The 24,092-nt window shown below is 39.9% G+C and overlaps 1 protein-coding gene across 1 annotated transcript in view; it reads right to left on the reverse strand.

Annotated features, from left to right (window-relative positions):
- The window catches only part of LOC137288074 (protein eva-1-like), a 166,999-nt gene extending 143,407 nt beyond the window's left edge, over positions 1 to 23,592 (reverse strand). Inside the window, exon 1 of the mRNA XM_067820448.1 lies at positions 23,442 to 23,592. Coding sequence (XP_067676549.1) covers positions 23,442 to 23,526 — 85 coding nt within the window. The 5' untranslated portion in view covers positions 23,527 to 23,592. The remainder of the gene's footprint in view (positions 1 to 23,441) is intronic.
- Positions 23,593 to 24,092: the final 500 nt, after the last annotated feature.

The raw sequence follows: 24,092 nt of genomic DNA on the forward strand, positions 1-24,092 counted from the left end.
CAACAAAGGAAATCTTCAAACATTTCCACCTACTTTGTACTTTCAGTTACACTCTGTTACAGTCAAATCCACTTGTTACAGCCTGTTACACTTTGTTTACAATCAGATACACTTAGTTAGACAGTGTTACACAATCTGTAAGGCCGTTCCAAAGGGTTGATCTGTCATCCTGTAGCTTGTCTTTGATCACAGGCATCCAGGAGTTACGCCCTGAGACAACAGGTTAGCCGCCCTGTTCGAGCACTCAGAGAGGCTGATGTCACTGCTTTCATAGCCTTGGAATCTGCCATATTTAGTTAACCAATTCCTGGACACAACCTTACCATCACTGTAAATTGGTCTGATGCAACACTGTTGGTGGTGGGTTTCATTGCCTAGATGCCTGAACAAGAACCTAGCGGTCATTATTAGGGGGCATTGAAAAAAGCATTTAAGCAATGAACTGCTGTAAAATCCCTTTTGTATCTGAAATCTTTGAGCATGATACTTAACAGAAGACGATGATGATGATGATGATGATGATCCCTGGTGGGATCTCTAGTGGCATCCCAAAATGATCAGTAGCTTTTTGCAACCTACAATGACCAAATGTAAAAGTCCTTAAGTCCTATAAATTGGATAACTGCGTGTCACAAGATGGCATGCCATACTATCAGAGGAGTAGGAGAATGATGATGTTGATGATGAATACAATGAAGATGGTGATGATGATGATCCCTCGGAACATTCCGAACACAATCAGCAATATTACGCAAGACACTGTGACCAAATGGAAAGATGGTGAATTGCTACAAATTGGTTGCCTGCATGTCTCAAGATGCCATGTTTCATGAAAACCATGTTGTCATCATTCTGTTTCTTAATACCTGCAGCAAAATTATAATTTTTGGGACGCTGGTATTTTTAAATCCTTGATTTCACTGCATGTGATACATTTAGTGACAGAAAGCGGAAAACAGGAATGTCAGCTGAGAAAATGAAAGGCTTGTGCTCATTTGGCCACCATGGACGAGACGATGAATTTACACAATGTCTGAAGTTTGACATTTCACTTGCGTTACATCACAAAACATCATTGCTAGTTGAAAGACATGGAATGGCCTCATAATATTTTCAGCAGGAATAATTTACCTTTATCTTTTCACTGTAATATGAATAGCATAACACTGACACTTGTTAGAATAATACAGTATGCTCAAACACAGCAGGGTTTTGACTGTATAAATGAAGATAATTCATTCAAAATTTAACAAATGTAAATAAGAAAAAAACGGGTTTTGTACAGTAGGCTCACCTAAATACTGTGTCAGTTTATCTATAACATTTTAGGAGGCAGTGGGGTAGCCATGTGGTTAAAGCAATCACTTGTCATACTGAAGTTCTGGGTTTCGATTCCCCTCAAGGGTAAAATGTGTGAAGCCTTTTTCTGGTGATATTGCTGGAATAATGATAAAAGCAGCATAAAGGTAAAGATTACTCTCTAACACTGAGGGCATAAGTGGGTAGGGGACGATGAGGTATGAAGAGACAATTAGTGAAGATATTAGGTTTGAAGCTGACAGGAAGAGTGGGAAGGCTGACAATGTGAGGGGCTCGGCGATGGAAGGGTGCTTAAATGAAAAGTACATGTTAGCTCATGGGACCTGAGCTAGTAGAGAGATGGAAGTGGCAGAGATGAACCTAACTGATGTTTGGGAAATGGAGACTAAACTAGCAGCATGAAACTAAACTCACTCAAAATTTGTTCTGTATATTCTTCACTTTGAAAACTATCATCAAAAAATTGTGTGAGACTCCATCTGTAATCATTACAAACAAAATCAGTCAGAGGACAATACTCCTCATTGGGATTATGCATTAGAACTGGTTCCCCCAAAACACATCTTAACGTAATGGATGGTATGGTCAAGCTCAGCGACTCGCGGATTTTTCAATGAAATCCATGCATATTCAAGAACCAAAATATGCCTGAGGATGGTTAGCTCCATGACTATGTTCGAATTTTGTTTAAAGGTTCTGTAAATGGCTTGGTCAGATTATCTTTAACTGGCATAATGTTTGACTAGATTTGCCACATTTTCTAGATTCGCGTAGGCTTTTTGGGTATATATTTGCTTCAGGGTGTATGACTGACTAGAATAATGACAACAAAACAAATTAACAGGTGACCATGACACAATATTGAAAGGTTCAAGGAAGCAGACTTGTTAATGTCACCTAGAAGTTAGTGTTGGGAATTATGTCAAAATGTTTGACTGATAATTCATCAGTGTTTCTGCTCGTTTGATATGAAACATTGAGGAAAAGAACAAACAAACCATGTGACCAATGTGTCTAACCATACTCACATAATTAACGTTTTAAGATGAAAGCACCATTATGTCAACAAGCCATGATTGACAACACAATATTGGATGTCTGCTGTCTAGACATTGCGGACCTTATGAATGTGATATTATGAAAGTAATTTAAAGGTAATTGTTACACATACTGGTTCAGCGATGAAAGCAGACAATGAAAGCTGAAGGATACACACTGTTTGATATACTCACAGACAAAAACAAAATGGGATACACAAAATAAAATGAGCGATGACTCAAGTTTTCACTACAAAAGACATTACATTGCCCCTTTTACAAAGACATCAGTGTCCTGCAATTGTCTGCTAAAAACGGAGGCACTGGGGTAGCCTAGTGGTTTAGGTGTTTGCTCATCATGCTGAAGATCAGGGTTCGATTCCTCACAAGGGCACAATGTGTGAAGCCCATTTCTGGAGTCCCTGCCATGATATTGTTGGAATACTGCTAAAATCAGCATAAAACCAAACTCACTAACACACTGTTAAAAATGAATGCTTATGATTAATTTAATATCTTGATTCAAGGCAATGCCTCAGACAGAGTTTCTATCATCCTCACACAGTTATCCAAGAGCTGAATCAAACCTGTATGTTCTATAAAGCAAACACTTCAGGTGTGACGAGCTGATGCCTTTCTAACAAGCCTAGTACACAACCCTACCACCTGTATTAGGTGATACGAGAAGTATCTAAGAGTGATTGTTAAGACAGAACACTGCTTGAACTCTGACCTATTCACATAGTGCGGTAAACATCATGAGAATCATGACTCGACCCTCTTCAACTTGTTTAACACAAAAGATGATTCAGTTTTCATCTTAGGTTAATAAAAACCTTGGTTCATTTAGAATTCAGGCTACATCTACTTTGATAACTTGTGTTGTGTTCAAACCTCTGGTCTCACATCAGGTTAACCGGTGGAGATTATCCATAATACCTTACAACTCCCAATCAAAGGTTGACAACTTTTGCTCACTGTTGTGCCATCTCCATCTGTACTTTTATATTGAGGCCAATGACAAACACTTTTGTGTTTCTCACCTTCCTCTCACTATGTTTGGTTTGGTTTGATTGTTAACACTGTACTCCGCAATATCCAAGCTATATCGCGAGAGTGTGTAACTAATCAAGTGTGGATCAGACAACCCAGTGATCAACAGCATGAGCACCAATCTATGCAACTGGGATACCACAACATGTCAACCAAGTCGGTGAACCTGACCAAGATCCAGTGCTAATACTAGGTTCTTTACTGTAATAATGCATGCACTTTATTTTTGCTGGTGTTGTACTGCATGAACTTTAGCAGTAAAACGAACTATGAATAATTCTGCAGACATCTATAAATGAAAGTTTAAAACTATTCATCCAAAGAAGAAACAATATATAATTTCATAACATTTTACATGTGATGTGAAATTCTATTCAAATTTGAATCCACTTGGAAGAAGAATAAGGTTGGTATGGTACATGAAGATACAGGATCAAAAGTGGCTGTATCTTTACTACTCTTGTACCAGTTCAGCTGTTACACACACTTTAGGTTAGACTTTGCAATAAAACCAAAAACATCATGACGTGTACTATATATCTTGCTGAAATCATATTTACAGCCTTTACATGCCTTTCAATAGTTGTCTGCCCTTTGTAACTGTCACCACACAACTAATCAACCATCTGTCAATGTCACACACTTGTGAATCTGATCTTCACAAAACATAAATATTGACCAACTGTCATCGCTCCCTCTTCACAGCAGGTTTTCACCAATACCTCTCAATACATGGCTATCTCAATCATTTCCATGTCCAGATCAAACATTTCACCCTAATTACATGTCTTTCATCCTGAACTGATTAACAACATGGCTTGATTCTCATGATTGCCACTCTTGACTCTTCTCATGACCCTTGATGTAGCTGGGTAAACACAGACATGTCAGGCATGTCAGTCCCTCACTCTTGCTCTCTGTTCTTTAACTGGTATTTAATGGCATTTAATCCTGCTAATTATATGTCATGCTGTTTGTTTGCTTGTTGGAACTTGGTGACATGGTGGACTTGATTCAAAACATCTTTTCATTCATCTTTAATAATATACAAGTTACCACAAATTGTTTTTTTCATAAATTGTTATGGGGTATTACTGATAATATAGGTATTATAAGTTTCATTTTCATGATTTTTCTCATCACTGTTTGAAAGTTGGTTTATCAATGAAGATCTTTCAAGTGTCCTAACACACCAGTACACATTGTGTAAGTATTTATAATATACCTGTAAGTATAACACCAACATATACCTGTTCAACTCTAATACATACCAGTCATATAACACCAGCACATACCTGTGTATATATAACACCAACATATACCTGTATATATAACACCATCATTTACCTATGTATATATAACTCCAACATATACCTGTCTATGTAACACCAACATATACCTGTGTATATATAATTCCAACATATACATGTACATATAACATCAACATTATGTTAAAACCTGTGTATATATAACTCCAACACATACCTATATAACACCAACATATATCTCTGTATATATAACTCAAACATATACCTACATAACGCCAGCCTATATCTGTGTATATTAAACTCCAACATATACCTGTACAACACCATCATATAATAGTGTGTATATAACACCAGCACATACCTGTATATATAACATTAACATATACGTGTGTATATACATACTTGTGTATATAATGCCAAAATATACCTGTGCATACACCTCCAACATATACCTGTATGTATGTAACTCTTACCTGTATAATGCTAACATGTACCTATGTATATAATGCCAACATATACCGCTACATGTAACTCCAGCATTAATACCTGTCTCTATATAATGACAACACATACTTGTACACACAACACCAAGATATACATATATATGTATAATACGAACATATAAACTCAAACAACTATATATGCATACAACTCCAACTTACACCTGTGTAAACATAAGGCCAACTTAGACCTGTAAATGCCAACATATACCTGTATAACACAAACATATACCTGTTTAACATCCACATATACCTTTATGTATAACACCAACATATACCTGTGTATATGTAACGCCAACATATACTGTATGAATAACACCAACATATACCTGTTCAGCATCAACACATACCTGAATAACTCAAAATATACCTTTAAATATACAACGCTACCATTAATATGTGTACATAAAGCCACCAATCAAGCAGTGCAACTGAAACTACACATACACTGCTATAAAGAACTTGTTCATCTAGGTCAGGATGTTCATCTAGATAGCAATCCCTTACATGCAAGTCAACAACATGTCATAAGTCAAAAGCTAAAATCACACATTCTACTCAGTAACGATGTCTTCAAATACCATAAACAATTACATAAACCTACACCAAAGACTGATGAGTTTAATGACAGTAAAGTGAGGGGAAGCACTCCTTATCCTCTAAAGAAATCAGTACCCTTCTCCGTGACTAATGAGGTGGACACTATGGTGATACTGCAATCTGCAATTACGACTGACAGCTAAGAGCGGTTACAATGCAACCTGTAACCCTGGGTGGTATGACAGTATCACACCCAACTAGGATATATGATAGCGTTACAGCTTGCCTCACAGGACACTGTAATTCCCACCGATGAGCTCAGGAGGTATGACAGTGTAACCTCTGCTTCAGACGAACTACATCAACTCATAGCTCCTAACACACTCCCAGAGGTCAATAGGATAATTGATGTGGAAAAAAGTGACCCACCAACAAGAAAGGATTCACAGGGGCAGAAAATCCTCATGTCTGACACAATAACAAGCACAATGGTTTAGAATTTCTGTCAGTTTGACTTAAAGGCATGTATTTGTCCAGGACAGAATGTATTAAAGATTTCCATTCTGTACTGGCCTTCATACAGATATTGTTATAGTTCTGACTAGTTACAAGATCGCCCTGAAGTTATGGTTGGACCAGGTCAGGCATGAGGGCAGACTGATCGTGCTGTCATTGGTTTTATAGCTGAAGATGTGATGTTAGAGAACATTACATGTACCTTCAACCTATAACTTGAATTTGAAAGGGCTGTACATCATCTTACCTGATCATGCTCCCCTAATTCTCTCCCCTCCCTCGTCTTACCTTTACCCCGTCAATGCCAATCATACCTTTCTTCTTTAAACCTGTAAATGTGTCCCCACACCTGTCTTCCCCTCCCTCCTCATACCTGTACATGTGCCCCCATGCCTATCATCCCTCCTTCCCACCTGTACATGTGTCCCTCATCATACCTGTACATGTGCCCCATCTTCTCCTCCTTTATCATACCTGTACAAGTGTCCCCACACTTGTCTTCCATCCCTCATCATACCTGTACATGTGCCCCCACACCTGTCTTCCCCTCCATCATACCTGTACATATGTTCCTACACCTGTCTTCTCCTCCCTCATCATACCTGTACATGTGCCATCACACCTGTCTCCCCCTCCATCATACCTGTACATGTGCCCCCACACCTGTTTTCTCCACCCTCATCATACCTGTACATGTGCCCCCACACCTGTCTTCTCCACCCTCATCATACCTGTACATGTGCCCCCACACCTGTCTTCCCCTCCATCATACCTGTACATGTGCCCCCACACCTGTCTTCTCCACCCTCATCATACCTGTACATGTGCCCCCACACCTGTCTTCCCCTCCATCATACCTGTACATATGTTCCTACACCTGTCTTCCCCTCCCTCATCATACCTGTACACGTGCCATCACACCTGTCTCCCCCTCCATCATACCTGTACATGTGCCCCCACACCTGTTTTCTCCACCCTCATCATACCTGTACATGTGCCCCCACACCTGTCTTCTCCACCCTCATCATACCTGTACATGTGCCCCCACACCTGTCTTCCCCTCCATCATACCTGTACATGTGCCCCCACACCTATCTTCTCCACCCTCATCATACCTGTACATGTGCCCCCACACCTGTCTTCTCCACCCTCATCATACCTGTACATGTGCCCCCACACCTGTCTTCCCCTCCATCATACCTGTACATGTGCCCCCACACCTGTCTTCTCCACCCTCATCATACCTGTACATGTGCCCCCACACCTGTCTTCTCCACCCTCATCATACCTGTACATGTGCCCCACACCTGTCTTCCCCTCCATCATCATACCTGTACACGTGCCCCCACACCTGTCTTCCCCTCCTTCATCATACCTGTACATGTGCTATCACACCTGTCTCCCCCTCCATCATACTTGTACATGTGCGCCTACACCTTCCTTCCCATCCTTCATCATACCTGTACATGTGCCCCTACACATTCCTTCCCATCCTTCATCATACCTGTACATGTGCCCCCACACCTGTTTTCCCATCCCTCATCATACCTGTACATGTGTCACTACACCTGTCTTCCCTTTCATCATACTTGTACATGTGCCCCCACACCTGTCTTCCCTTCCCTCATCATACAATGTACACTTGACCCCCTCACCTTTCCTCCCCTCCTGCCTACCCATACTAGTGACCCTCACATCACACAGCATGTGATTCACTAAAACCCTTATTAATCACTTTTTCATCCAGCACTCACCTGTAGTAATCCCCCTAATTTCCCCCTCCAAAGAGGGATTAACCTGAAGCCTGACCGTCAGTAACCTCTGTGAAGATAAGCCTTGGCCAAGGCCAGGTAATCCTGTCATTTGTTTCACCAAGACCAGCATCAGGCTGTTAGTAATTCCTCATCCACATAAGGCCACAGTTTTTTATTCACTGGTTCACAGGTATAACTGTCCAGTAAATAAGGTTTGGAGAATCAAACATGTAAAGGCATTTGATGTTATATTTCATGTTTTAAAAAACCTGTTGAATCTATCATCTTGCAGTCGAATTATATCTGTTGTCTTTCAATTGTCTTGCTGTTTTACATATTATCTTTCAGTTGTCTTGCAGTTTTACATATCGTCTTTCAATTGTCTTGCAGGTTTACCAATTGTCTTTCAATTATCTTGCAGTCTTACCTATTGCCTTTCAATTGTCTTGCAGTTTTACCTATTGTCTTACAACTGTCTTAGTTTGACCAATCATCATGCTGCTATACCTGTTGAGTCATGTGCCCCCTCACACGTCTTCCCTTCCCTCATCACCTAGTCTTTTCAACTATCTTGCATTTATATCTATCATTTTGCAGTCATACACACTGATATGCAGTTAAAATTGTATTCAAATTACCTTGTGCTAAGACCAAAAGGCTTATCACAAATACTTTTCCCAAGCTTGGTGGAATCCAGAAATCAATTAATAAAAATGTTTTGCCTTGGTAATCTACGTAAATTGTTTCATCTGAAGGTATTTACACAGAAAGGTAGGTCTGATGGGAGGTTTAGTAACAAGAGACAATTCCTGCAGCTAATCATCTATGTAATGGCAGCAGATGAATACACTTGTGTTACCATGTACCGAGCCATGGCATGTTGGCGATGTATGCGTTTAGCAGTCCTCTGTATTAACAAAGAAGTATACTACACATGCAATTGATTGATCACTTTCACAAAGTGTTTGTAGTGTTGAAAGTTCAAAGTGATGAAAAAGTGGCAAGTTTGTATAACAACAGCAGAGATCGTAGTGATCAAACCATAGTAATCAAAGTAATTGTATCACTAAAACTGTCGAGGTTAAACCCCAAAACATAATAATAGTTGTTATAATGATCATGGCACAGCAATAGTGGCATGACATCCTCAGTTAAGATAAGTGGAGTAATTGTGGCACTCTGGTGTTACAACCGTGGCAATCAAAGTGCTCATGGAAACAGAGTGACTATCACAGCAGGCACTCCACCACTTTGAAAAAGGTCAAACTTAGTCTGTCGTACAGACCCTGAAGACCCTGATATATATCCAAGAAAGTCCACGCAAGTCTAGACAATGTGGCAAGTCTAAATTTTCATAGCTTCTGAAAATGAAGAAAGTCTCAGGGTTCCATTTCATTATATTATTTTTTTTCACTATGAACGTTTTTTCAGTAAAATATGTTCATTTCAGAGACTAGCTGTTAGTCTAGGTCAGATTCAGAGTGGTGTTAACTGACAGGCACTTTTTAATATCTGATTTTAAACCATGATTCACTTTCTGACAACCTTTTGACAAATTCTGAACTAATTAAACTCATTATCCACAAAAATAATTCACAAATGAAATATGGAAGGCAGACAACTGGTGCCATGCCATCCACGCTGGTGAACTAGAAACATAACAGCTGGCATGAATCATTGAGCTTACATTTTGGTTTCCTCACAAAATGACCAAAGAAGGACAATAATTATGTAAATTCCTTAAGAATACGTACAAATATCTTTCCCAATTCCTGTACAAAATCTTTCCAAATTCATCCAAAATTCCAACTTAGCCATGAATTTATTGCATAGTCGTTGAAATACTGGTACCACAGGCAAATCACATAAATCATTAACAGCTGCCTTCATGTGCCTCTTGAAGGTAATTCTGGCCAACTCCCATATGTTAAAGAGCTGCGATAATGTCTCCTCTAATGTCTCTGGTCACCTTTTGGTCAGTCAAGTGGAGACCTGCACAAGGCCCCACTTCACACATAGCTCCCACCCTGTGTTGAACATCTGCTGGTGTACCTGTATCCCCTCCCTTCCTACATTACCGCCCTTGTCTGTACAGGTCACCCTGTAGTCAGTGGACAGACATCCCCAGTCAGATCTCAAGTCTGTCTCACAGTCCCCCAACCACACTATTTTCCCCTATTGCCAAGCCTTAAATGAAGAAAGTCTAGATTTCCTCAGACTCTTAATCTCTGATCTCCCTTGGTCTCCTTTTCAATTTATATGGGTTAGTTTGTTACTATCAAAACTATATATATACAGAGACTTAGACTAACAGCTAGTCTCTGAAATGAACATATTTTACTGAAAAAACATAGTGAAAAAAAAATAATATCATGAAATGGAGCCCTGAGACTTTCTTCATTTCCTGAAGCTAAAGAAATTTAGACTTGCCACATTTTCTAGTCTTGTGTGGGCCTTCTTGGATATACATCCTTCAGGTTCTGTACAACAGACTAACAGAGACTAAACATTAATCTATCAGATCTCCTGTCTTTTCCTGGATGGAAGGAATACCATAACTCCCCATGTTCCCTGCCAGCTTCACACCAACCACCACGGCCACCTAGCTTCTAATTTCTATCTCCACATCCCTTACTCTCCATCCCCTAAATATCGGCCGGGTTCATCCCCTCCTCTTGGCATCGTCTCTCCACCAGCCATGCACACACAAGCTAACATCTACTTTTCATTCCTCACCCCTCAACCACCCACCCTCACAATGCCAGCTTTTAACCTCTCCCTGTCAGCTTCACACACTATCTCCACTCCTCATCTCTTCACACTTAATCTGCCCTACCCATCCATCTCTTCAATATGAGTGAGTGTTATGCTGCTTTAAGCAATATTCCACCAATTTCATTGCAGTGCACAACAGAAATAGGCTTCATACATTGTACACCCATTTGGAACAGAATCTTTGGCGTCACAAGCAAACACTCAACCACAAGGCTACCCTACACACCATCCCTCAAAGAAACATTCATCATCATCCTCTTGCCTTCTAAAATCAGCTTTATATCAAACTCTCTGCCTACCATCACTTCAAAAACCTCCCTGAGAGACATGCACAAAGCTCATTCATAACTATAGAGCTCCTAACATGCTGCCCCTTCCCAACTCTTGGGGGCACCTGTTCCTTACCTCCAAACTGAGGTTTCCCAGTACCAGTCTCAGTCCATAACTGTAATGACTGCCTTGTTTACTAAAGCCTGTTCTCCACTGAATCATGCCATTACACAAATAAATGCCATTCGTCCACAAGGTCATATTTCCTCCAAATCTATTCAAGATGGTTGCCACATAGTGTAGATGTAACCTTCTGACCTTCCGCCGACAGGATCAAAATTAGTCAAAATTAACCTTCGGGTTTGATAAAAAAAATTCCACAAAAGAAACATTAAAACCTATTGGACTGAATTTACCAGAATTCTTAACTAATGGTGCCAGTTTTCAGCAATGTTGTTCACACTGTCATGAGCAGTTGTCTAGAATTATATATACAGTGGAAGATGTCAAACCCGGCATCTGTCCAATCTGGCAAGTTGTCAATACCAGCATAAAATCTCAGTCCCCTCTGTGGCTTGAACATTTATCATCAGCTCTATAATCCAGCACATTGTCTAGGCCAGATTATTTATCCCAGCAAGTGCCAGTTTAGACAGCTTCCACTGTAATGGAAGATGACATCAACAATGGTTGTCCTATACTGAACCTGACAGGAGTCAAACCCAGATCTTCAGTGGGGACTATTAAACACCACACTACTTGGCTTTCAAACAGGTTGCTGATTATTTTCAGAAAATGACTCATTCAAATATAACTTTGCTGAAACAGAGGTCACAAAAGATACTGCATTAAGAATATACAGTAAGTTTCAAAACCTTTGTGAAACGTCTCTGAAGATGTATTGAAATATACGTCACCCAACACGGTCAAGGCAGAAAACATCCATTAAGACTAAGATTAGTTTCAATTTTATGTATAACTATATATCTACATGATGATACAATCTTGATGGAACCCAGAGCAATACTTAAATTCAAACCTGAGGCTTTCAAGATCTGCTAAATCATTCTAAACTTGAGTTAGGACAGTTTGCTACCTGTTCTCTAGGGTTTTTCATAGTCTCCCATCCATACAGTTTAACGTAATATAAGAAAACAACTCATTGTGATGTACTGTTAGCAACATTTTGGACAGTGTACAGTAACCTATAAAAGATTCATGGAACTTCTCTGAAGATGTGTTGAAAACTCACAGTAAAGCCCAAGCCTTAAACATCCACAGAGCTTTGTCTCACATGTGAAAGCATATCACTGTCACTGAAGACGTGTTGAAACTAACATTTAAACCTAAGCCAGAAAATATGCACATAGTTTATTCTCATACAAGAAAGTATATCACTGTCATTGTAAAGTACTATTTGCAACACTGAAGATAAGAGTACAGAAAATGAAATAAAATATTTGAGACTTCCCTGAAAATGTGTTGGAACTTAACCGTAAAACGGAGCCTTAAACATGCACACAGCTTTGTCTCATATACCAAACCAAATCACTGTCATTGAAAACGTGTTGAAACTAACATTTAAACCAGGGCCAGAAAACATCCACATACCTTATTCTCATACAAGAAAGCAAATCACTGTCACTGAAAAGTACTACTTGCAACACTGAAGAGAGGGTACAGGAACGTGTAAAACATTAGCAATCTTCTTGGAAGATGTGTTAAAACCTAACTGTCAAACTGATTACAAAGAAAAACAATTCACACATCTTAATGTAACATAAAAAGAAACAGATCACTGTCAGTGTAAATAACTGCTGCAACATTTACGAGAACATACGGTAAACTGTAAAAGTTTGTGAGGCTGCTCCAACACAAAGATGTGCTGAAACCAAGTAACTCAAGACAAATCCAGCGACACATCTTAATCCTCCATTTTTAACTTTCTATGAACAGTACACACCTTCAATCAGCGATCGTGCCACCTTTCTAATCTAATCTGATTACAAAGAAAAACAATTCACACATCTTAATGTAACATAAAAAGAAACAGATCACTGTCAGTGTAAATAACTGTTGCAACATTTACGAGAACATACGGTAAACTGTAAAAGTTTGTGAGGCTGCTCTAACACAAAGATGTGCTGAAACCAAGTAACTCGAGACAAATCCAGCGACACATCTTAATCCTCCATTTTTAACTTTCTATGAACAGTACACACCTTCAATCAGCGATCGTGCCACCTTTCTAATCTAATTTGATATCAGCTTTATACAATATTTGCTCACTATGGCATGCTAAACTAGGCAAAGGCCACAACAGTTGCATAACAATAGCTGATCTAAGAAGCCCCCATTACAGTCAACCCACCAAGGGAAAACCCGCAACCCTATATACTCCAAACAGCTACCGGGCTGGGTTGAGATTGGGTATCAGAAGGACCTGCAACAATACAAGGGGTGGCTGTGTGTCAGGCACAGGTGTCCCTTTCTGTGGGACAATACCAGTGGAAATAGGAAGGAGCAGAGGTTAATGAAACCCTCCACCCTGTGTGGAGCTGACAACCAGAGTACTGTGTACACATTGTGAGAGATCTGTATGACACACTGTGTGGAGTTGATGAAAAGGGAACGGTACCTGTATGCTAAAAAAGGTGATGGTGAAAGCTGGTTTTGTATGGGACTGTAAGGACTGTTAATCTATTCAAACAAAATGCAGCTACATAATTTCTGTTTGTCATTCATTAGCAGCAAATGTTATTTTTTTTAATTATCTTGTTCAAGAACATAATCACCAGTTCGTTCCATTTTTTTAATAAAAAAATACCAAAACAAATAGCCAGTTCATGCCCTTATGTACTGTGCCTCCTGACACAACCAGCTAGACCTTTTTATACTCTTTAAGGCAATGATTACTAGTTTAAATAATAACTTCTAGATTATTGGAATAATTTGAATAATATTTGATAATAAGAACAAATTGTCTGTGTTAAGGACTGATATCATATTGTCTAGACTTGCCTGTTATACAAATATACAATTGTTATGCATGTGTGGACTTCACTCAATAGAGACTTAGATCATGGTTAATGTACAAGTAGAGAGCATTAGGATGTGTTGAAAAATTGTCAAAGAGCAGATATTGTAAACCAACTGAAATCTTAACTCCCTGATCTCAAGATCTTCAAAACATTATACCATTCTTTACTTTTCATGTCACACTGTTTTTCAACAATTCATGTAAAAAAGAATGAGAGATGTATCCTACTCTATACTCAATAATGTATTCTGAATGTTAATGTGTGGATGGAAATTGGCATGGTATCCTTGGATGAGGCCAATTTTCATGTTCACACTTTTAAGTAAACTATTAGCACCACAATCTGAAAAAGAACAATGCATGGAGACATTAATGAAAAATAAGTACAATAAGGAAAACCAATCCTTCAAAACAAACAAGAACAGTTGTTGAGTTTTGTACAAGTGGAATGTATCCCTATAAGATATTGAGTAATACAGGCGTACATAATTCAGAAGAAAACACGGCCACAGGGGCTGTTAAGAACACCTGGTGGCAGGAGGGGCTAAGTACAGGTAATATTGTCAGGTAGTTGGATCAAGAGGAGATTCTCCTACGTCACTGTTATAACTGGCGACTACCACCACTGTGAATTCCTTTTCACAAAGACTGAACGCTGTTGGTGTTAATCTTCTGCCCAAAGATATTCCAACATTCTATCTCCTGGACATACAAACTGCTCCCTGGGAAGTCACATGACTTCCTGTACTGCTACCCGCCTTCCTCCTTCAGTAGATCCACCTTGACAAAGCCTGGAGAGAGTCCAGATTGTGTGAGAGTATGCCCATGGGCTACAGACAGATTCATGGGACCAACCATGATGTTTATCTCTAGTGGCTACTTGGGCAGGAGCTATGGCTCACCAGAAGGATGCTCAGCTTTATCTGCCGCTGCTGTCATGGTTTATGCAAGGAATTGTCAACTGCTATAGAAAACAGGTCGGATTTCACAACAGCCATCAGATGCCAGGATGTCAGACTGCAGATCAGCAATACCTCAAGGACATTTACACTGGCATGTGGGGTGTGTCACCAGGTGGATCCTTGTGTGTCTGATCTAACCCAAGTGACTGGTGTTATATCTATCTTGCTGTTCTATTGTCTGATCTAACCCAACGACTGTTGCTATGGCTACCTACCTATTCCAGTATCTGCTCTACCCCAAGTGACCGCTGTTAGATCTATCTGAGTGTTCTTGTGTCTGATCTATGCTCAGTGATTGCTGTTATGGTTGCCTGGCTGTCCTAGTGTCTGATCTTTCCCAAATAATTGCCGTTATGGCTATCTTTCTGCTCTGGTGTCTGATCTATCTTCAGTGATTGCTGTTATGGTTGTCTGGCTGTTCTGGTGTCTGATCTTTCCGCAGTGATTGCTGTTATGGTTGCCTGGCTGTTCTGGTGTCTGATCTATCCTCAGTGATTGCTGTTATGGCCAACTTCCTGCTCTGGTGTCTGATCTAACCTGAATGTTCAATGATCTTAAGCATACCAAGGCACATCCTTAAAACAGTGACCTCACTGATCCAGTTTCATGAAACTAAGTGAGCATGGTTTATGCAGCTTTTCAGAATCTTCCAGCTGGGCACACCAGAAACTTGTCCCGTGTGGCGAATCAAACCCAATCCTTCAGCATGATAAGCAAACACTTCAACCACTAGCCTACCCCACGTCCTAGTTTCAATAAATGTTTATGACACTTCTGACTAAACATGACAATCTGTCACACAAATGAGAGGACACACTTGAAAACTGGATTAAGCAAAAAACCACAATACCATAATTTACAACTCTGTTTCTGCATTACTAAAATTGCTGAGGACTTCTGGGCAGTAAACAAACAGCCTTTTTATTCCACTCATGTATACACATAACTTGATGCATATTTATTAATTTATTATTTGCATTTGTTTCAACTTCTACAACCATCAAAATCTGGGTATATACTTTCCTTGGTTAAAATGGAACCAGTGTGCATATTGAAACCTTGCTGCAGACCATATAATTCACTATTGACAAACTAATAAAAAGAATACCTGTAACTGATTCAAATTAGGCAATAAAGTTCGGTGAATGGCCCCAGTCTATATAGAGTACCCACTTGATCTGATAAGCTAACACAGACAGTGGAAGTACACAGCCCCAGGCTATTAACACTAAGCACATGTCTGTCTCACTATTACACACCACCATAACGTTCAATCACTCGCTTCATTTACTGTCAACGAGGAAAGTTATCTTGCAATACAGCCACTGTGTGGTTCAGTGAATGTCATAAAGACAGAATGCTGGGGGGTTGTGGTTAAATAGAATAACAACACAGATCTTTGATTGCAGAAATAAAGTTCAGTTATTAAAACATATATATCTCAGAAAACATAAATAAAAACAATCAAAGAGCTTGAAAAATTCCAATTTTTTAGCGCTTATGCTGACACAATTTGCATTTGCCATATCATTCTAGACTAATTATTCATTGCCTAGCACCTAGTAGACTGAGTGAACTAACACACACTTCCAGGAATATAAAGATGTCACTTTTAGCACATATCTATAAAAGATATCCACAATAAAGTAAGATATTTAAAGTGGTGAGTGCATTTTTAATGTATTCTCTAGGATCTGGGAGATGCATACTAGCAACATGAGGAATCTATGATGTCTCCATTAAAAGCTACTGTCCTTGTTTTCTCCATATTATTTTGCTGACTGCTAACATGATGGAAATTAGTACACATCCATGGACCTGTTATTCAGTACAGCCTTGGAGCAAGGTTTGTCTCACAGCTCTAGGGTACTGGAGTCTTATTTTGCCTGGACTAGCCTGTTACACTGTGTATCTGTTACCCTGGAAGGTACTTCCACCATACACGTGATGGTAGTAGCCATTAAATTGGTCCCACGACTGTAGGGTATCCTTCTACACCCAATTGACACACTGCTCAAAAAGAGGTGTTCCTTACCTGATCCAAGCACTCACATCCTTTTCCCCCTTCCCCTACCCTTTCCCCCTCACTCACTTTTCCAAACCCAGACAATGCTCCAAGCATTCACACACCTAGACAATGCTCCAAGCATTCACACCCCTCTCCTTCCCCCCCCCTCACTCACTCTTCCAAACCCAGAGAATGCTCCAAGCATTCACACCCCTCGCCTTCCCCCTCACTCATTCTTCCAAACCCAGACAATGCTCCAAGCATTCACACTCCTCGCCTTTCCCCCTCACTCACTCTTCCAAATCCAGACAATGCTCCAAGCATTCACACCCCTCTCCTTCCCCCCCCCTCACTCACTCTTCCAAACCCAGACAATGCTCCAAGCATTCACACTCCTCGCCTTTCCCCCTCACTCACTCTTCCAAATCCAGACAATGCTCCAAGCATTCACACCCCTCCCTCTCACCCTCACTCACTCACTCACGCTTAGTCTGTTTCGCTGACCCTGAAAGTCATTACTTTCCCTTCAACCCACCCCTCTTTACAAGCTGAAGCCCTAACAAAGCAAGTCTACATATCTTCAGGTTAAGAATATCCCTTTTCACCAGGGCTCCTTTAGAAATTGAAAGGAATAATTTATTTCTATCAAAATTATGCATGTTCAGAGACTATGCATTACTCTAACTTGTGCTAACTCTCTGCAACAGTAAATCAGAACTCCCTCCGTACACACCTGACAAATCTAAATTGTCTTTTTCTAACTCAGATTTCAAACTTTACTGTTAGGAAGGCTGACACCTTCCCAATCAGTTGTAGAAAATGTTTGTATGGCATGGTTTGGTTATATTTCACAAGACATCAATTACATATTGTTACGTTTCTCACATGTAACGCTGTATGATCTGGGAGTCTGAATGTCAGTATTTCACGCCTTTACGTCAATGCCTCCATGTTGAGTTACAGCAGTAACACAAACACTGCTACACCCATCGCAACAAGGCAATTTTTCTATTGGTAAAATTGGTACCAGGTCCTTTTTCACATGGGGCATTGTATTGCCCCTCACAGGTACATGAAGATGAGATTAATTGGCTGGATGGCATGAAAATCTGAAGACGGAGGAACAGTTCAACAGTGTTAAAGGAAATCTTTCAGCTGCCATCATGTCAACCTGCTTGTAAAGGGCATTATTCTGACTCCTATATTTCAATCTTGGTCTTGATGTATCACCATAACAAATGGTGCATGTTTAAAAGGTCTACTCACCTCTTCATAAACCCGTGGCAACACACATCTCGTACAACCTCACAGAGAACACATTCTCCTGTAGAAAATCATCTCCAGATTTGTACCCCACTTACAAAGTTTATACCAACACGGGGCTGATATATGGGTTGTAAAATTGTAATTAAAATACCCTACATGTTTGAACTTTAACATGTGTAAGTGTTGCTAAATCAGAGTATGTGGCATTATTTGGAGGATACCTGTGATTTATTGAACAGCTGTCAAATTGTTTGACTGAGTTGCATTTGACAATACCATATCTGTTTATTCCAGAATATTTTCATTAAACTGTGTCCCCTATTCATACTTTATATACAGAAATCTTTGAATGGTATGACATGAAGTCTACTGTTTTCTTTTGGTTTTTTTTTCATTTCTTTCATGTTCGTATGTTATGATACGCCAAACACAGATGTGTCGATATTCGGATAAGTTGATATTTTTTCCTGGTTCCGTAAATATCAAGACAACAGTGTTCGACTGTACATGTACACCTAACACTGTCCGCATTTCCTGACAGCCTGCCTCGAAATTAGTGTGGAAATGGAACAACTAAACCATATCCAAACCGACCAATAATTGTCTGACAACATATAACTTCAATCACGTGACTCATGTAACAGAGGGTTCAGAAAGTCAAAAAGTGTATTGTTTCAGTTTCAGTGAAATGTAACTATGAAATCAACAGCTTATTAAACATTTAACACGAGTCCTTGAAAAACAGAGATATCTGTCATTAAAATAGCAATTTAATTCCGCTCTTGTGCAAAACAAATGTACTATTTTCTAAATATGGAAATGAAAGCATGTTTGTAAAAGGCTGGAAATGAAGCATGGCGACTCTGGGTTAAATTAAAGGGGGACGTTTGAGGCGATTCTCCACATCAGCGAACAATACCGTTCTACATCATTAACACCTTGTGTGCACCAAGCATGTAGATTAGATAGTCGTCTCCATTAACACTGCCAGATACAGGATCAGCAAGCAAAGACCCAACTAGCAGCGTGAGCTTATCTGGGAGAAATCTACATCCTGATACACCGATAAACAGACATATGTTCATACCTGGTTTAATCTGATAAACAGAATCAGATTCTTGGGTCTAATGGCCTTGTTCATCTAGGACTTATCAGCATTGATCAGCTGTGTGATAAACACATTTATATACTACCTGACCGTCTCCACGTAGAATGTATCCAGTTTCCAACTCTCCTTATTTTAGGTAGAGATTTAATGTATCTGACATATTAACTGCCCATGCACGAAAAAAAAGTTTCACGGGTGGGTGGGTATGAAAGACTAAACATTCCACTTTGTTTACATGAGTCTAACATTCCACCTTTACAAATATTTCATTAGCATGTTATAAAGATAAAAATCTCATCTCTTCTCTTTAGGATGCTCAGATAAAATGGATCATTCGTGGGTGTATTTTAGATGTTCAAATGTGGTCTGGGAATATAAGTGTGCTAACATGAATATACTACTAGTCTATGTCTGAAATGGTGAGTTTTGTTTCTATAACAGTTGTTACTTAGAAAGCAGGTGAGTATGGTTTTACACAACTTTTAGCAATCTTCCAGTCACATCATGGTGTGGGACACCAGAAATGAGCTTCACATAGTGTACCCAAGTGGGGAATTGAACTTCAGCCATTGGTGTGATGAGCAAACACTTCAACAACTCAGCTACCCCATTGCCCATCATTAAGAACGTTCTCCTTTTGTCTCCTCAGAGAGATTTTAACACTACATTCAACTTGTCAAGGACCATTGAAATTAGTAAGTGGGTCTTCTGGGCCCCTATTTCTTTATGACATGTAAACCCTGCAATCTATATTCGTAACAAGCAGAATCATGAACTGCCTTTTGATGAAGTTGGGGAGCTTGGATCAGAAGTGCTGCACTTTGAAAACTTCCACTGACCAGTCAAATACAAGCACTGTATAAGTTAGAATCCATATGACTAGCTCTTGTTAGAGAACTGTTAGAGAACTGTACATCATACATTGACAACGTGCTTGGAGCAGTGACTGAGTATGAAAGATTGCATCCCCAAGTATCAATACCCCCTACATATTTATTTACCAACAAGCAGTAAAACCACAGTACGACATTTTACATTTTACTGGGGAGGACAAGTAACAAACAGATTTCATGGGCCACTGTTTCACCTTACATCACAACCAACTCCTAATTTCCCCAGAATCTCCATGTCTGATGTCAGACGGTAGCACAATGCTGTAGCCCAGAATCGTCACCAAACAACAGCAATGGGTGATGTTGACAAGGTAACAAGATTATCTCTGACCATAGATGGTCAATAGATTAGGCAAACTTTTCACCCATATGACGTTAATTCTGCATAGTCCACCTTTATTTACAACTGACCACATTCCTCCCTGAGACTGGCCCAGGTAATCCCCAGCTATCAAAGAGGGTCGTGGCTCAACCACAGGTTTGATAAGCGGAGAGGAAAACATGTCTGCTTGCTGTGTGTACGCAGCCAGGAAAGCAAACAGAGTGGGGTCGTGGGGCCAGCACATGACGATGAAGTTAGGACTGGTGCTATAATGACCACTGGCCACTGTGAGAACTGAGAATGACTGGAATGTACCGGAATTTATTCGCCATTTTCAACAGAACACCCGGAGTTCTGTCTGAACATCTATCACCACTTATCAGACAAAGCTGATGAGAACTGACACTATATGTGTGCAGGGGTACAAAGTTGCAGTGTTTTGTTTCTTGAAATTGTAAATAGTCCTCTTACTAATTCAGTCGTCTGTCTCATAGTCCCTGAACCACATTATTTTCCCAACTGCCAATGCTACTGTCTCAAATGAAGCAAGTCTCAATTTCCTTAGGTTCAGAATCTCTGGTCTCCTTGGGGCTCCTTAAAATGTATTATCAGAGACTAAGTCTTAGTCTACTAATTCAGATGCACAGTGGAGTCTCGTAACGTTATTAATTTTAACTTGAGTCCATATTCAGTGTCTACACTATGGCAGCATGTCTACTCATTCATCATCATCATGACATTAGAAGGAAATATATTACCATTTACATTTCATGAAGTTGCTTTACAGACTGACCCTCTTCCTCATTTGATCATAACCTCAAAAGATCAGAAGAAGAAGCTGAGATTGGGGTGATGCCCTCCTACCACCCCCCTCCCATTACGCTACCTGCTATGTGTGACATCACATGTATTACCCAGTCATGAACTGATGCTCACACTATCAACCACTGGTTTACACTGATCAGCTCAACATCAAAGACTTATTCTCCCCACAACTAATTATTATCCTGAAAGGGTTGTGTGGCATCCAAGTGTTTAAATCATACACCTGTGTACAAGGATAATATGTGTGAAGCCAAGTTTTTGTGAGTGAGTGAGTGAGTGAGTTTTTTATGCCACACTCAGCAATATTCCAGCTATATGGTGGCGGACTGCAAATAATCGAGTCTGGACCAGAAAATCCAGTGGTCAACAGCATGAGCATCGATCTGCGCAAGTGGGAACCGATGACATGAGTCAACCAAGTCAGTGAACCTGACCACCCGATCCTTTTAGTCGCCTCTTTTTACAACAAACATAGTCGCCTTTTATGGCAAGCATGGGTTGTTGAAGTCCTATTATAACCCAGACCTTCACGGGTCGCCAAGTTTTGGTGTTCCCTCCCATGATATTGTTGGAATTCTTCTAAAAGTGGCTTAAAACCACACTCACTCACTCGGCTTGGACCTTGGTCATTCTCACTGCAGCCACAATTGAATGAGATTCACTACTGGGATATCTGGCATGTTATCAACACATGTCACTACTGAAACTGGGATAGATATCATATACATATCAGTACGAACATATATAATGTAGTACATGAATGTATGACAATTTATAACACATGTCTAACTATGACATATGTAACATGTAACAATATTAAACAGTAGCAACACTGTTGTAAGCATCAAACTCTCTATTTAAACACTACCTACTCAAGATAACTCACTGTAAAAACATGCCTTCACCACACACAGAAGTGTATCTGGTTCTGATTGAAAGAGACTCATTTCAGCTTCAGTTTGGGCATTGTTGCTTTCACTAACCATGATTTGACACAATCCTTTGGGCAAATATTTACCATGTGCATCAGATTGGAGCATTCATATTATGGTCTTCTTACAAAACAGTGTTAACTACATAAACTAACATGGGTAGTTAATTATGTGGTTTAAACAAATATTATTGAAGTAAAAATCCCACTCTGGAAGGTCCAATATATGGAGACAAACCTTGTAGACAATGTATAATACATGCCTATATAGGTTTATTATTATTACATATGTTTGAGAAACCACGAATAGCTGTGATGCTCTTTTTTTTTAAAATAAACGTAAAATTTTGTGATCACATGCAATAAAATCCACAATAGTGTTTTAAACATTGGTTTCAGATCAGCCAAATAGGGAAATTTTACACCAGATCACTGTGTGATAAAATAACAGGTTTACATGACAGTAGGTTCATAAAGTATTTTCTCAGATTTCCACCTGTGGTTATATTTCACTAATATCAGGCCATAAATTTTCAAATTTGGGGTCCAGTTCCTGGAAGAACCCCCTGGCGGTTTTATCAAATCATCTGGTCTCAGAGAGCCCTTCCTCTCCCAAATTCTTTCCCCTTGACAAAGCGTGATCAAAGAATTGATAGGGACTTGTTGGGGTCATAATACCCCACTGTTCCCCAAAAGACGAGGGACAATGGGGAAAATGTCCCCCGTTAGCACGGTACAGAGTCTTCAACAAAGAGGGACGCACCCTAACTAAATCATCTGTTTTTACGGTCTGTTTTGTTTTTCATAACAATCTACTGCCCATGGCAGTTGAGATTTGTGGGGCTATGAACTCGTGAAATAGCAAGTTACTCGCCTGCTTGTGTATAACGCTTCAACGGGCCATTCGGTCTGACCCGTCCAATATACTATGTCACTGGTCATAAACTTCAAAGAGAATGTCTGTCGCTGTGTCCGCAGATAAAACACCTAAGTGTTTGAATATCTCGTAACCGTTTTATGATCAAATAAAAAAAGGGAAGAAATTCGCCCTACCTCCGTTGTATCCCCTGTATCCTAATGCCGCTCGTCCTAAAAAAGCGGCTAAGGTAAAAATGAGAATGACAGTGCAAGACACCATTCTTCGCTATACGAGGGGTCGAGGCCTTGCCTGGCCACTCGTCAAAACACACAGTCCGATGGTATCCAAATTTGAAGTAAATCCACAAAAACCAAGCATATTGAAACACTGCCACTATTCAACAGGTGAAAAATCCATCGTCTTCAGGTAGATGTCACATGAACGCTCAGGTAGTTTGGCCGTCGACTCTCTGGGCCATTCATGAGAGTTGTTCGTAGTACACACCGCCAAACGTGGCGTGACGTAAACACTGTAACGGCGGTCCCGCGTGGACCTCGAGAAAGGGGGCGGGGCTTATTGGAGTAGCGGGAATCCCATGCACGCGGGGACCGTGGATTAAAGGTATACTCCCGTTAACGGTATGACGATAGTACCGTAAAGCATGTAAAAATCGATTCGAATAAACTAAACTGGGTGTGACTTTGTTTTTCAAACAATTTGTCGGCATATCCTGGTGTTTTATTCTTTGTATTCAGACTGACAACAGAAAACTTTTATCGAAGACAGGGTTAATTTATGTTTAAAATTGTGTCAAATTGTCCTTCAAAGAAACAAGATACAGAGAC

This window comes from Haliotis asinina, chromosome 6 (genome assembly GCF_037392515.1).
Source record: "Haliotis asinina isolate JCU_RB_2024 chromosome 6, JCU_Hal_asi_v2, whole genome shotgun sequence".
Classification (NCBI taxonomy): domain Eukaryota; kingdom Metazoa; phylum Mollusca; class Gastropoda; order Lepetellida; family Haliotidae; genus Haliotis; species Haliotis asinina.